The sequence below is a fragment of the Haplochromis burtoni genome, unplaced genomic scaffold (assembly GCF_018398535.1).
Source record: "Haplochromis burtoni strain Fernald_Lab_line unplaced genomic scaffold, NCSU_Asbu1 Contig_2397, whole genome shotgun sequence".
NCBI lineage: Eukaryota > Metazoa > Chordata > Actinopteri > Cichliformes > Cichlidae > Haplochromis > Haplochromis burtoni.
In genome coordinates, this window is record NW_024584758.1 from 1 (window position 1) to 12,933 (window position 12,933).

Below are 12,933 nucleotides of genomic sequence, written 5' to 3' on the forward strand. Positions count from 1 at the left end.
GAGTAAATCACATCACAGAATATGATAAGCTTATGTTGAGGCGAACTGAAGAGGAGGACAGGGACAGGTGCTGCTAGGGCGAGACAGACGTCTCTCTTGGTATCGGATCGGAAGGGAAATCAGTGGTATCGCACATCACTATTGCTTTAGATGATCATTTATTTATGTATTTATTTGTTAAAGGCTACTTTACTGACAGTTGTTTCCCACTTTCTTTATAGCTGAATCTAATATAGGCATCCGAATGCATTTCAGAGTGTAGAGAAAATTTTAATAACATCTCCTAGTAATTCAGCGTACAATTTAACCACAAGCCTAAGCCGTCATGCAGTTCACATAATCACTCTCAAGCTAATGCAAAAATAAAATAAACTCTGAAACACCAAAAAATAACAGATAATAGATTTTATTCTTATATTTAATGTCTAATTTCGTGTCTTTGATGTCTCTAATGAACTTGATGTTTATCAATCTTTAAAAGTTAATGATACTTTAAACTAAGCATACCCAGTAAACTGATCATTGAGGGCAGGCGTGTTAATGTGTACTTGTGTTGTATGAAAAGTATGAATAGATGTAAGTACAGAGGAAAAAATGTTGGTGTGAGGAAGGTTTTAAAAATAAACAAACTATAATTATTCTTCATGAAAAAAATGAAATAAAAAAAGTTGTATGAAAAGAGAGAGAGAAGGTTCCAAATAAGAGGATTTGGGGGGGGGGGAAGTGAATTTATTTCACTTTAAGAAAGAATAAGAAACAAACTATTCTTACTTAAGTGGATTTTTCAAACTTTAATTTTATTCAAAAGTGCCTAAATAAATAAAGGTGTGCATCTTATGCACTTTTTAATAGAATGTTGTTGAAGTTGGTGAGATCTATTTAGAAGATGCGAGAAGTTAAAGATGAGCTTTACTGTGCCACAAACATCTTTATTAATAGAAGCTTATTTCTCTTTTCCAGTAACAACTTTCTACGTCTCTGTGTACTCAAAGTGACTCAACAGAGTGAGAAACATTTGGAGAAGATTCTCAATGTGGATGAGTTTGTGAAACGGGTGTTTTCAGTCATCCACAGTAATGACCCTGTGGCCAGAGCCATCACTCTGAGGTAATAATGTGAAATCATGAATAGACACGAGTGGCGCATCTGACCCTAGCACACTCTTCTGTCAACCCTCTGCATGTCCTCCTTCACTACATCTACAAACCTCCTTTGTGGCCTTCTTGCCTGGCTTTGGCATCCTTTGCAGTGTATCCAGTGTCCTTCTTCTGCACATGTCCAAAACATCTCAGCCTTGCCTCTCTAACTTTTACTCCAATATGCTCAACCTGAGGTGTCCCTCCTTTCTTATCCTGTGCATTCTCTGTGAGAATTGTAACATCTTCATCAAATTACCCCAATACTAGTCTCCATCCACTCCACCCTGCCTGCACTTTCTTCTTCACCTTTGTTGTGCACAGTCTTTTTCAGTCATCTCAGATTTTTCAAAAGAAAATTCCTGCTGTCTTATGTGTTCAGGATGCTTGGTAGTTTGGCCTCCATCATCCCAGAGAGGAAGAATGCCCACCACAGTATTCGCCAAAGCCTGGACTCTCACGACAATGTGGAAGTCGAGGCAGCCATCTTTGCTGCCGCAAGCTTCTCTGCACAGTCAAAGTAAGGAAACGATGACTAAAAGTGAGCTCTGATGTATGGGATGATGTTTTAGATGATCTAATTGTGGTGTGGCTTTTTAATTAATTAATTCTTTTTCATTTTCAGAGACTTTGCAGCTGGTATTTGCAACAAAGTTAGTGAGATGATTCAAGGTAAGATGTTTATTCTGTATTTAAAATGTCTCAGATCACGTGAAGATAAACGAGAGCTGTCGTGGTTCAAAGCTTCATTATTACTGATGTCTTTTGTTTTTAGTTTTCTCACTAAACTGAGTGCAGCTATTCTTTTTTTTTTTTTTCTTCATGCTGAAATCACAGAGAAAAAGAAACACAAAACACTGCAAATACACATTTTGCTGAACCCAAATATAACCCAGCAGATAACATCTGCATCTTTTACATAATGTTTGCATTGATCTTTTCTTCCACCTCAGGTTTAGACACTCCTGTGGAACTGAAACTGAAGTTGATCCCCATGCTGCAGCACATGCATCATGACGCCAGCCTGGCATCCAGCAGCAGAGAGCTTTTACAGCATCTGGTGAACTCTTATCCTTCCACCCCCATGGTCATCGTCTCCCTGCATACTTTCACCCAGTTGGCCGCCTCTTCCCTCATAGATATCCCCAAGCAGGTAGACCCAACTTGCTCGCACACAGCAATGCCTCCTTTCTTTCGGTTTGTTGTGGTGAACCTCTGATTTGGTTCCTAATCTGTTTGCAGCTGCAGCTCCTCCTTCAGTACCTAAAAGATGATCCGAGAAAAGCTGTGAAGAGACTTGCAGTTAACGATTTAAAGCTCCTGGCTAAAAAGGCTCCTCACCTGTGGATAAGAGAAAACACTCAGGTAGAGCCCCAGATGGCAACAGTTGCACTGTAGGGTTGTTGTGATGTTTAAAATCTGTCTGCAATCTAACAGCTTTTACCTTTGCAGGTGCTGTGCGAGTGTGCTTTGACTATCCCCTACAACAGTTTGAAGCTGGGGATGTTGGCCGTTCTCTCCACCCTCTCTGGAACTATTGCGATCAAACAGTATTTTAGTAATGTGGGAGGTAATGTTTACGCTTAAATCGCTGCATTTAGGAAACAAAGAATGCCACTCTGAACTGATCTGCATTCTCTAAAACTTTCTTCTCAGGTGGCTCTTTGGTTCCACCCCGGCTCACTGACCTGGTTAAGTTGGCACAGGAATGCTGTTACCACAGCAACCTGGCAGTAGCAGCTCACGGGGTCATAGTGCTCACCAACATTGCCATTTCCTGTCCAGAGAAAGGTTAGTTAGACTGGGCAATAACCTATTTGGGGGATGCTTTTAATTCTTAATCAGTGTGGTAATATTTGTTGTTGTGTGCATCTCCCCCTCCTCAGATATAGTACAGCTGGAGCAGGACACAGTTTTGGGAGTGGAGTCCCTTCTGATGCTGTGCAGTCAGGACAACAGCCCCAGTGCACAAGCCACACTGAAAGTAAGACATTAGACCCCTGAGGAGGCAGAGTTTACATTATAAAACATCTGAAAAAGTACCACAATGTATTTTAATTTAAATTTGGAAAACTGGTTTGGTTTGGCTGGACTTTTAAGAGTTACAGGTTCATTGTTACTCCTGCCCTGCTCACTGGACCAATTGAAGTTTCTCATGCGTACATGGTTCAGGGATTTGTCTGACAGAAATGTGTAACGGCAGCTGGTTGACGGTGGTTCCTGGAGGTTTCTGGTTCTCACTGGATGAAATTAGTTGCGAAGGATCTGCCACAACAAAAATCTCCCAGTGATTGCCTGGGTTGAGCGCACGTTGCCTGTAGTTCTTCATGTTTGCCTGAAAAATACTGGTTAACTATTAGAATAAAGAAATGTTTTTCTTTAATACCAGCTGCACAAACTTTGCAAATGAGGTGAGAATTATTTTGGGAGCGTTTCTCCATGCCTCTCCTTACATTCATCTCATCAGCCAACCCTTATCTACATTTTGCTGTAGTAACACCCATCTCTGCATTTTCTTGTTTTCAACTTTAGACAGCTCTCACCTCATTGGTTAAGCTGCTGAAAAGTCGACCCCATCTCAGCCAGTCTGCAGTGGAATTCCTGCTCGGCCAGCTCCACTTGTCCTGCGACTCCTCTCGTGTTCTCATGTGTCACGCTCTGGCGGCCATCGCCACCCACCTGCCTGTGCTGGGGGACGGTATGCTGGGGGATCTGGTTGATCTCTACAGGGTGGCCAGTCACTCGTCCACCGATAAGCAGCAGGAGCTTCTGGTGAGAGATGTGCAAGGATTCACGCATCAGCTGATGTATGGAGACTAAATGATACATGATGCAGTTTTATTTAGCCTTCATGTTTTAATAGAAGGTAGAGGAACCTCACAGGAGCATCCGGTTAATATTTACCTCCTTGTTTTACTGCCTTTACATATCGCCGATTTCTAGTTTCACACTCATCGCCCCCTACTGTCACTGCTGCAGGTTTCCTTGGCAACAGTGATTTTTGTTGCAAGCCAGTCGTCTCTGTCAGCCGAAGTGAAGACTGTCATCAAACAGCAGCTGGAGAACGTTGCTAACGGCTGGACGGTGTATCGCATTGCACGGCAAGCCTCGCGCATGGTGAGATCTTTGGATCAAAACGGTGTTGCAAACAGCCACGAAGTGCCTCGGATCTCCGGCAAGATGATTATTTTCTTATCGTTCACCTGCAGGGATGCCACGAGTTCTCCAGCGAGCTGTACCAGTGTGTGCGGACTCGTGTGGCCTCGGAGCACTTCTACTTCTGGCTGAGCAGCCTGAAGGAGTTCTCCCAGGCTGAGCAGTGCCTGAGTCACGTGGAAGACGGGGACTACAGCGGAGCCATGAGCGCCATCGCAGAGGCCTTGCGCTCCTACCAAAAGGGCATCGCCTCCCTCACAGTCAGTTAACTGCCAGGCATCTGCTTGTCAAAAACCATTAATACTGTTTATCTATCACCAGTGACAGGATGCTGAGAGCTGCTGATAGCCAGTGTGGAGAGGGGTGCCATTAGAGCTGATTTCAAAGCAACTCTAACTGCTAATGACGTGACTCACCTAGAATCTCGTTAGATCAACTCAACCCGCGCCACTATTTAACTGCTGTGTCCTTATTTATCTGATTAATCCCTCCCTGCAGGCTGCCAGCACTCCTCTGAGCCCGCTCACATTCCAGTGCGAGTTCATTAAGCTCCGGATCGACACCCTGCAAGCTTTGTCGCAGCTCATTTGTACCTGCAACAGTCTGAAAACCAGCCCTCCTCCCGCCATCGCAACCACCATCGCCCTCACTTCAGGAAATGAGCTGCAACGCTGTGGCCGCATCTCAATGCAGGTGACATGCTGAACTTTGGCCTGAGAGGAGTGGACTCCCTTTTATTTATTTACTTATTTTGAATTTGTGGTTACAGCATGTCAAAGGTCACTATTTAGGCTTTCTGTTAATGCACCAGCAAACTGGAGCAGATTGTTCATCATGCTGAAGAGGTATTTGCTTTTAACTAGGAGGTAAATTTGATTTAAGGTCAGTGTTCAATATAGTTTTCCCTTTTGGGCCTCCGGGTCAGTAGCTCAGTTTTACTTGGATCTTTTCACTGGACGACAAAAAGCCAGTATAATTATTTTATTTGCCTAGCTTTATCTAGAGGAATAAAAGCATAGTTGTGAAGCTGCGATGCGTTTCTCTTCTCTCCAGATGAAGGTGTGCATGGATGAGTTCAGAAGTCTTGCTGCTCGCTATGCTGACTTACACCAGTCGTCGTTTGATGCAGATTATGCGACCCTTCGCAATGTGGAGTTGTATCCTTAAACACACATCATCATACTTTTATACTTTCCTTCTTCTCTCTCTTTTTTCTTTTCTTTTTAAATATCATCTCATAACTCATGTCCTTAAGTTTTCTTTAACTGTTTGCCCAGACAACAGCAGAGCTGCTTGCTCGTCTCCCACGTGATTGAAGCTTTGATACTGGACCCACAGGCTGCCAGGTGAGGGCTGCTCTGAGTGTCAACAAATAATTTGATTTGAATGGATCTAGTTTAGATTAAATATAGAGGATTTTTCCTCTATATTTTGGTTTTATTTTATTAGCTTTCAGCATCACACGTAGAGGTAGCCCTTTATAAGCTGCACACAGATGTATGACAGTGTAATAAAAGTAAATGCACCTTATTTTATTTGACAAAAGCTCCTCCACTGGACCGTGTACTCGACCGATCTGTAGAGAAAGCGCTTTGCAGCAACAGGTCCCTTCTGTGAATTCCCCCGACATGTCTTCCATCTGTTTCTGTAATGTAGTTTTCAGGAGTACGGCACTGTGGGGTCGGTCCAGACGGAGAGCGAATATGAGCGACGGATGATGTCGGTCTTTAACCACGTGCTGGAGGAAGCGGAGAGCCTCACCAAGAAACACCCTCCTGTCTCACATCTGGTAAGATTAACACTCGGTACTTCATCATCGATGGTCTGGTACTAATGCCACAGACAAAGGAGTTAAAAATCCCAAATTGTGTGGATGAAATTATGTTTCTTTAGTCAGTCCGTGACTGTTATTTGTTAATGTTTTTTAACAAAATCTAAAGAAACATCTTGTTTGCAGTTTTGTAATATTTCACACAGTTTGTGCAGAAACTCGTGCATGGCTTCATTCCAGGTACTCCGGCTTCCTCCCACAGACAAACACATGCTTGATAGGTTAACTGGTGATTCTAAATTAGCCGTAGATGTGAATGGTTGTCCATCTCTCAGTGTTAGCCCTGTGAAAGACTGGAGAGTGTCACAGGGCGGTCTCTATAACTCCGAGTTGGATCAGTGGGAGGTGATGGATGGATGAATATGTAGAAACACTGAAAACATTACAATAATTAGAAATATAACCCCAAATATTAGAAGGGTTCTCAGGGGCTGACAACAAATGGTCTGCATATACTGTAGCTCTGACAAAGAGTCTGTGTTACCTTATTTAACCTTAGGATTTTAGTGTTCTTTTTGAACATCTCATAAACAAACACAGAAAGACAAACAACCAAAATCTATAATGTTAAAAGCAAAAAAAGCAAATTTTGCGGGGCTGCAAACTACCTCACATAACTTTCCGTGAACCTGTCGCACCGATAGATGAAGTCTGGTTAAAAAAATAAAATAAAAAATTGGAGAACTTTCATATTACAGTAGAGCGAGGGTCATAAAGGACCCCACTCAGTTGCTTTAAGGTTGGGGGGAAAAAAATGGAAATGACAAAAATGAAGTGGGAGCAAATGATGAAAATGTGTTGCTTGTTTTTTCAGCACACCAGCTGTCTCTGTGATGCTGTCATAGCTTTGCTGAAGGTGCCGCTGTCTTTCCAGAGATATTTCTTCCAAAAGCTGCAGTCCACCAGCATCAAGGTAACTGTTTTTAGTTGGTTTAAAGAGAAAAGCACAATAATGATATGCATATTCTAAGGCACAGTCACCACAGGCTGTCTTCCCCCAAGCTAGCTGTTTATTGGACTTGGATAATAAGATTGATATCGCTTAGGAGTAGATATGTAGCTAATACAGGGAGACAGCAGGCTCAGCTCAGGACAAAGACTGGAGACGAGGTAAAATCTGCCTGCCAGCACTTCTAAAGCGCACTAATTCACATATTATGTAAAATCACCTCTCTGTGTTTTTATGGGGATTATGTGCTGGACTGTTTCTTGGCTGGGCTTCTTGGAAAGCAGTGCGTCGAGCCAAGAAATAGTCCAGGAAATAGCCCGCTGTAAGAGGAACGCATGAGACGTTTCCACAGTGTCACTTTAGTATTTTAACGTGTACATCTCTCTTGGCTGTTTTGGTCGATAAGGTGGGTGTTCATCAGAGGAAGGAAGACATTCTTCCTTTGGTACTCTGAAGGTTTATGTGTGTTGTGTTTTTTCCAGCTCGCCCTTTCACCATCCCCGCGAACACCGAGCGAGCCAATCCCAGTGCAGAACACTCAGCAGCTGACCTTGAAGGTGGAGGGTGTGGTGCAGCACGGCTCAACTCCGGGACTCTTCAGAAAGATCCAGTCAGTCTGTCTTAATGTTACCTCAGTTCTTCAGAGCAAGACGGGACCTGACTACAAGGTGTGTGGCCTCAGTCAAAGTTTTTTTATGTACTTAGTTTGTATTGACACTTAAACAACTTAGACGTCACAAATCTTATTTTCATTGCCACTTTTACAATTGTTGCGACAGAGTACAATGCTAAACACAGATTTGTAAACTCTCTCTCTGTTGTTTAAATATCATAAAAATAGGTCTCCATGTCCTCATAAAGAGCATGTTATTGGTTCTAAAAGACGAATTTCCCAAACACTATCCAGCCACATATATGTTGCAGGATATAGTTTCCACTATTGTCAATAGTAATAATTACAGATGACTGCAAATGAGTGCCAGTTTAACACAGTCAAGTGGATTTTTGATTTTGTTTTTTTAAGTTACACCAGAAACTGAGATTCATCAGAGCAGGCAACTTTTTCCCAGGCTTCTAGAGATTGATTTTGATGAGCCCGTGTGATTTGTAGCTACAGCTTCCTGTTTCTTGTTCTGCAGCTGCAGCCCATTTGCTTCACTGTTGTGCAGTCAGAGATGCTCTTCTGCATGCAAGTCCGACCCCTGACACCTTGCTGCGTATATCCCTGCTCTCTCCTCGCCTCTTTCCTGTCTACTCTGCACTACCCGACTTTGAAATAAAGGCGAAAAGCCCAAAAATACACCTTAACTTTTGATGCTCTGATGCTCAGTTCGAACTCAGAGGTTGTCTTGATGACGTCTGCATGCCTAAATGCATCGAGATGATGCTATCTGGTTGGCTGATTGGATGTTTTCATTACTGAGCAGCAGAACGTGTATCTAACAAAGCAGCTTAATAGACATTAGCGTTGCTGTGAATAATGAGCTTGTGATTTCTCTGAGGTGCTGTCTAGTTCACTATGTTTAAGAAAGGTCAGCGATCTTCTCAGCTGATCTCTAAAACTGGACAACTCACTACAACATAGTTTAGATGGATTAAATGGCACAGATTAGACCAGTTTGACCAGTATAAACGTTTTAAACAGTTTTTTTCCCATTTCAGATTCCACTAGATACTAAAACAAATGAGATCAAGCAGCGTGTGGAGCCCCACAACGACTACTTCAGCACCCAGTTCCTGCTGAATTTCTCCATCCTGGGCACCCACACCGTCACCGTGGAGGCCTCTGTGGTGGATGAGAGTGGCATAGAGTGGAAGACGGGGCCCAAGACGACGGTGTCAGTAAAGTCTCTGGAGGACCCGTACTCCCAGCAGCTCCGTCACCAGCTGCAGCAGGGCGGAGCTCAGCCCGCGCCACAGAGGAGCACATACACTCGCTTCTAGTAGTGCTTACAGTTTGACCTTCTGCACTTGACCTTGTAGAAATTAAATATGTACATATTTTTTAATGATTAAAATACCAAATTGATTTAAATAATAACTTGGTGTGTTTTTTTTTTTTTTTTGAACACTTTATTTCTTTTAACTCATCTATTTCATCTATGCTCATCTTTATATCTTTTGCTGTCTGGATAACATCAAAATGCCTAATTTAATGCAGCTTTTTAATTTTTCACATGTTCTCAAATAGGATTTCATGCGTGCAGTAGCCTCTCTGGGATAGTTTAATGCTAAACGTCCTTGGATTTAGCGTCCTACATACATGCGGTTGCACAGACAGCCAACAGGGGGCAGCCCATAGTAATTAACGGAGCATCTTCATTTGAAGACCATTACAATCTGTGCTGTCAGCCTCATATTTATCTAAATGACTGGTCTATAACATCATATTTAACACTTTCTTGATAGTTTAGCGTTTTAAATTTTTACCCCTCAGTTGACTTTCCTGTTATGTTCATCAGCATTTAAGCACCTAAAAGTGAGCTATAATTATTTTAAACTTTTATAATATTATTAATTTTGCGCTCACAGCGTTCCTAAAATACCATAACGCTGTTTCTATCCTAGAGAAGAAAAGGCAAAGCCTGTTAAAAAATAATAATTATAAAATATCCACAACCAAATGTGAGCTTAAAAACTAACTGGAAATGTGCCGAGATGACTTCAGATGTAGTCATAAGATTTTTTAAAATTTATTATTTATTTTTGTGGTCGTAGACTGAAACCAACCATCAGCACTTCAGAGTCTGCGCACTCAGACTACTGGCAGGCGTCAGATGATCAAGCGAGAAGCGCTTAAAAAACAACAACATCCGCTTTTGGTTTTCAAAATCAGTGTCTCGATGACCTCATTGTGCAATAGAAATTCAAATTAGTTTCTAGTTCACATTGAACTAGTGTGGCAATGATTACAATATTATTATTATCATCATTAGTAGTAGTGGTAGTATTGTAGTATATATAACATTATTCCATAATATAGGTAATATTATTTCATTGAACTAATAAAAGTATTAAAAACAAAAAACAAGAATAAGTAGAGTATGATCACATGACCAGAGCAATAAACATTTAAGAATACAGTTCATATTATAAGTTCAAGATATTTAATTATGGAGAATTTAAAAAATAAAATAAATGTGAAAATTTATTTTATACAAGATCTGGCCAAACAATAAATGTTTAGAAACATTTAATTTTCTTAATACAAGAGCCCAACATTTCATTACACAAAAAAGTTAGAAATGATTTATTATGGCAAAAACTAAACAGTAAAAGAAAACATATACATAAATGTATGTAAAACATCCTCACAGGACAACACCATTAACGTTAAAGCTTTTCATAACTTTGCGAAAAGAATACATTTAAAAATGTAATATATTCAGGTATAAAAATTGCACAAATAAATATGGAGAAAAAAAAGCTCAAAGATTAAAAACATGATGAATATGTGACAATGATCTGTTTGTAACTTTGTAAATAATCAGACATTTGAATCTTTAGTGAACTAATCAAGACTTATTCGTTGGAACCTACATCCTTTTTAGTAACCAGCGTGATCTGACTAGGAAGGATATTGTCAGGTGTTTTGTTTCCGTTTTTATATGGATGATCTTCCTAAAACATTAAACAAAGTGAACACTGGAAGTATGATGGGGGTCTTGTTAATCATCCAATATAGGCTGATAGTTGTTCCAGCAGCTGCTCGGGGTTGACTTAATTTATAATTTGTTGAGTTAAACTCTAAAAAAGTGCAATAATTTTTGCTAATTCTGTTTGGGTGATCATTGTTTAAATGTATAGACTATAGTCAGATATTTGGATAACAGGAATGATCTCTGTGATGATGATGATCATAATCCTTATCCCTCTGAAGCTACTACACCTCTGCACCTCATCCTTTCAGTGGACTGTGTAAAAAGGTCCACTGAGCTCTCTCCTAGATATCTTCATACTTCCACAGGTATGTCATATGGACCGTTCTGATTTTCATCCTCTCAATAGCTAATCTCACTTCCTCCTTAGTAATCGTCTGCACTTCCTTATTTACTAACTTTCCTCCTTCTGTTATTACCTCTCTCTCTCAGGAGCTCCTCAAACTACTTTATCTTCTCAGTGAGGAATCCAACCTTATAAGAACATTTAACAATGTTAATCTACAAAAGTGACTAAATACTAAAGGCTCCTGGCGTGGACATGTAAGGATTTTTAGTTAAGCCTTTTATTTTCATTTAATAGCATAATATCTAGACCAAAAAAAAGAAAAAAAGCTGACTTTGTACGATTACTACTAAGAAGATTTTATTTTGAAGGCAGGATCATATCATTTCCGATCCTGTTGATCTTTTGTGTACATTGACGCGGTGTGATCGGCATCCGGAGAAAGACAACGGCTCTTGGAAGCTAGAGACGAGAAATCGCTGATCTTTGTATTTGATGTGTACCTGCGGTGCATATTTTAAGGCGCGTTTGTCTAACGATCAGGGCTGATCCCAACAGGCCTCCCCTCGTCGGCTGAGCCGCCTCTCGTCAATATTCGCTAATGGGAGGTCGGCTAACTTGACGATGACGATGATGGTGATGATGATGATGCATCAGAGGATTTATCCCGGTGTCTGACTGAGATGGAGCCAGCGGCGCTCGAGTGGAGTCGCTTGCTAGCCAGCTAGCGAGCTAACGGTGCCCTCCGGGATTGAGCGTGTTCCCAAGCAGTCCGCGTTTTATAGCTAAATGGGTGCAGCCGCAGTTTTATCGCGCAGTATTTCCACCTTTGACCCCCACGTTTGATAGCCCGACCATGCCGACCTGCAAATACTGCTAACTTAACCTCCTGGGTTGGGTACACGTGACAGCGTTTATCTCGCTCCAACAATTAGCTGCACCTTCGGCCGTCCTTGGATGCTTCAGTGACGGTAACCGGGTGAGTAACATGAGCTACAGGACTTTTACTACTCAATTACAGGGGTCGGGCTATATTCTGGATGAGGCACACGGCTATTGCGCTTTGCAGGAGCCTCCAGACACCCAGCGTACGAGTTAACGTGTGTTATTGTCTCGTAAAACACTGGAGTGTTAAGTCTTAGCTTCCTATGCTGTGCGTGTCGGTCTATTTTGCAATAGTGCCAATATTTATTAACTAATCTCGTTATGCTAACTCACTCCACCGCTAGCTAGCATGTCATGAAGTACTCGACCGTGTCCTGAGCGGCTGGTCCTTTTATGGTGCTGTCTTTGCAAGGAAAACTGTAAAAGATTGGCCGCTAGCAGACTGTCGCTAAAGAAGGAGCGGGCATATTTAAGAGTAAATCTTCATTATCAATACTGTGACTGCAGCGTCCAGGACGCGTGTGTTACATATAAATTCCGTGAAATAGCCTCAGCCGGTTAGCGGCAGACTGCTTGGTTTACAGAGTGTGTGTACGGATGTGTGTGTGTAATAGCTATGAGTAAATTTGGGGATTGGTTCAGACAGTTTGTGTACAGTGAGGATAACGTGATGCAAGTTGCACACATGACTTGTTTCCTGTCTTGTGAAACAAGTCAGTAGGAGAGGCTAACTGCTGCCGTGCGTGTGTCCTTTTGCAGACGGTGTGTATCAGGATGGCACAGCTCTTGGATGGGGCCGGGAAACTGGTCTGGGTTCTCCTCAGATCCGTGCTCCGTTTCACTTTTATGTTCATCAACAACTGTGTAGCCATCCCATCCTACTGCTTGTACCTGATGCTGCTTCAACCCCTGAGAATATGGGACCGCTCCGTTTTCTGGCACATTGAAGGCATCATGTTCAAGTGGTTGCTGGCCATGGTGTCTTCATGGGGTTGGGTTGCAGGTTATACAGGTAAGATGTTTTGTTTTGT

The 12,933-nt window shown here is 41.8% G+C and overlaps 1 protein-coding gene across 1 annotated transcript; it reads left to right on the top strand.

Annotated features, from left to right (window-relative positions):
• Nucleotides 1–745: 745 nt before the first annotated feature.
• On the top strand, nt 746–9,113 carry LOC102289311 (integrator complex subunit 7). The gene is made up of 18 exons (XM_005952874.2): nt 746–1,107; nt 1,519–1,656; nt 1,762–1,808; nt 2,090–2,289; nt 2,379–2,501; nt 2,589–2,706; nt 2,793–2,927; nt 3,023–3,120; nt 3,669–3,908; nt 4,116–4,253; nt 4,346–4,552; nt 4,791–4,985; nt 5,346–5,449; nt 5,570–5,638; nt 5,949–6,081; nt 6,938–7,036; nt 7,555–7,740; nt 8,735–9,113. The coding sequence occupies exons 1-18, from the start codon at nt 887–889 to the stop codon at nt 9,014–9,016; spliced, it is 2,733 nt and encodes a 910-aa protein (XP_005952936.2). The 5' UTR covers nt 746–886; the 3' UTR covers nt 9,017–9,113.
• Nucleotides 9,114–12,933: the final 3,820 nt, after the last annotated feature.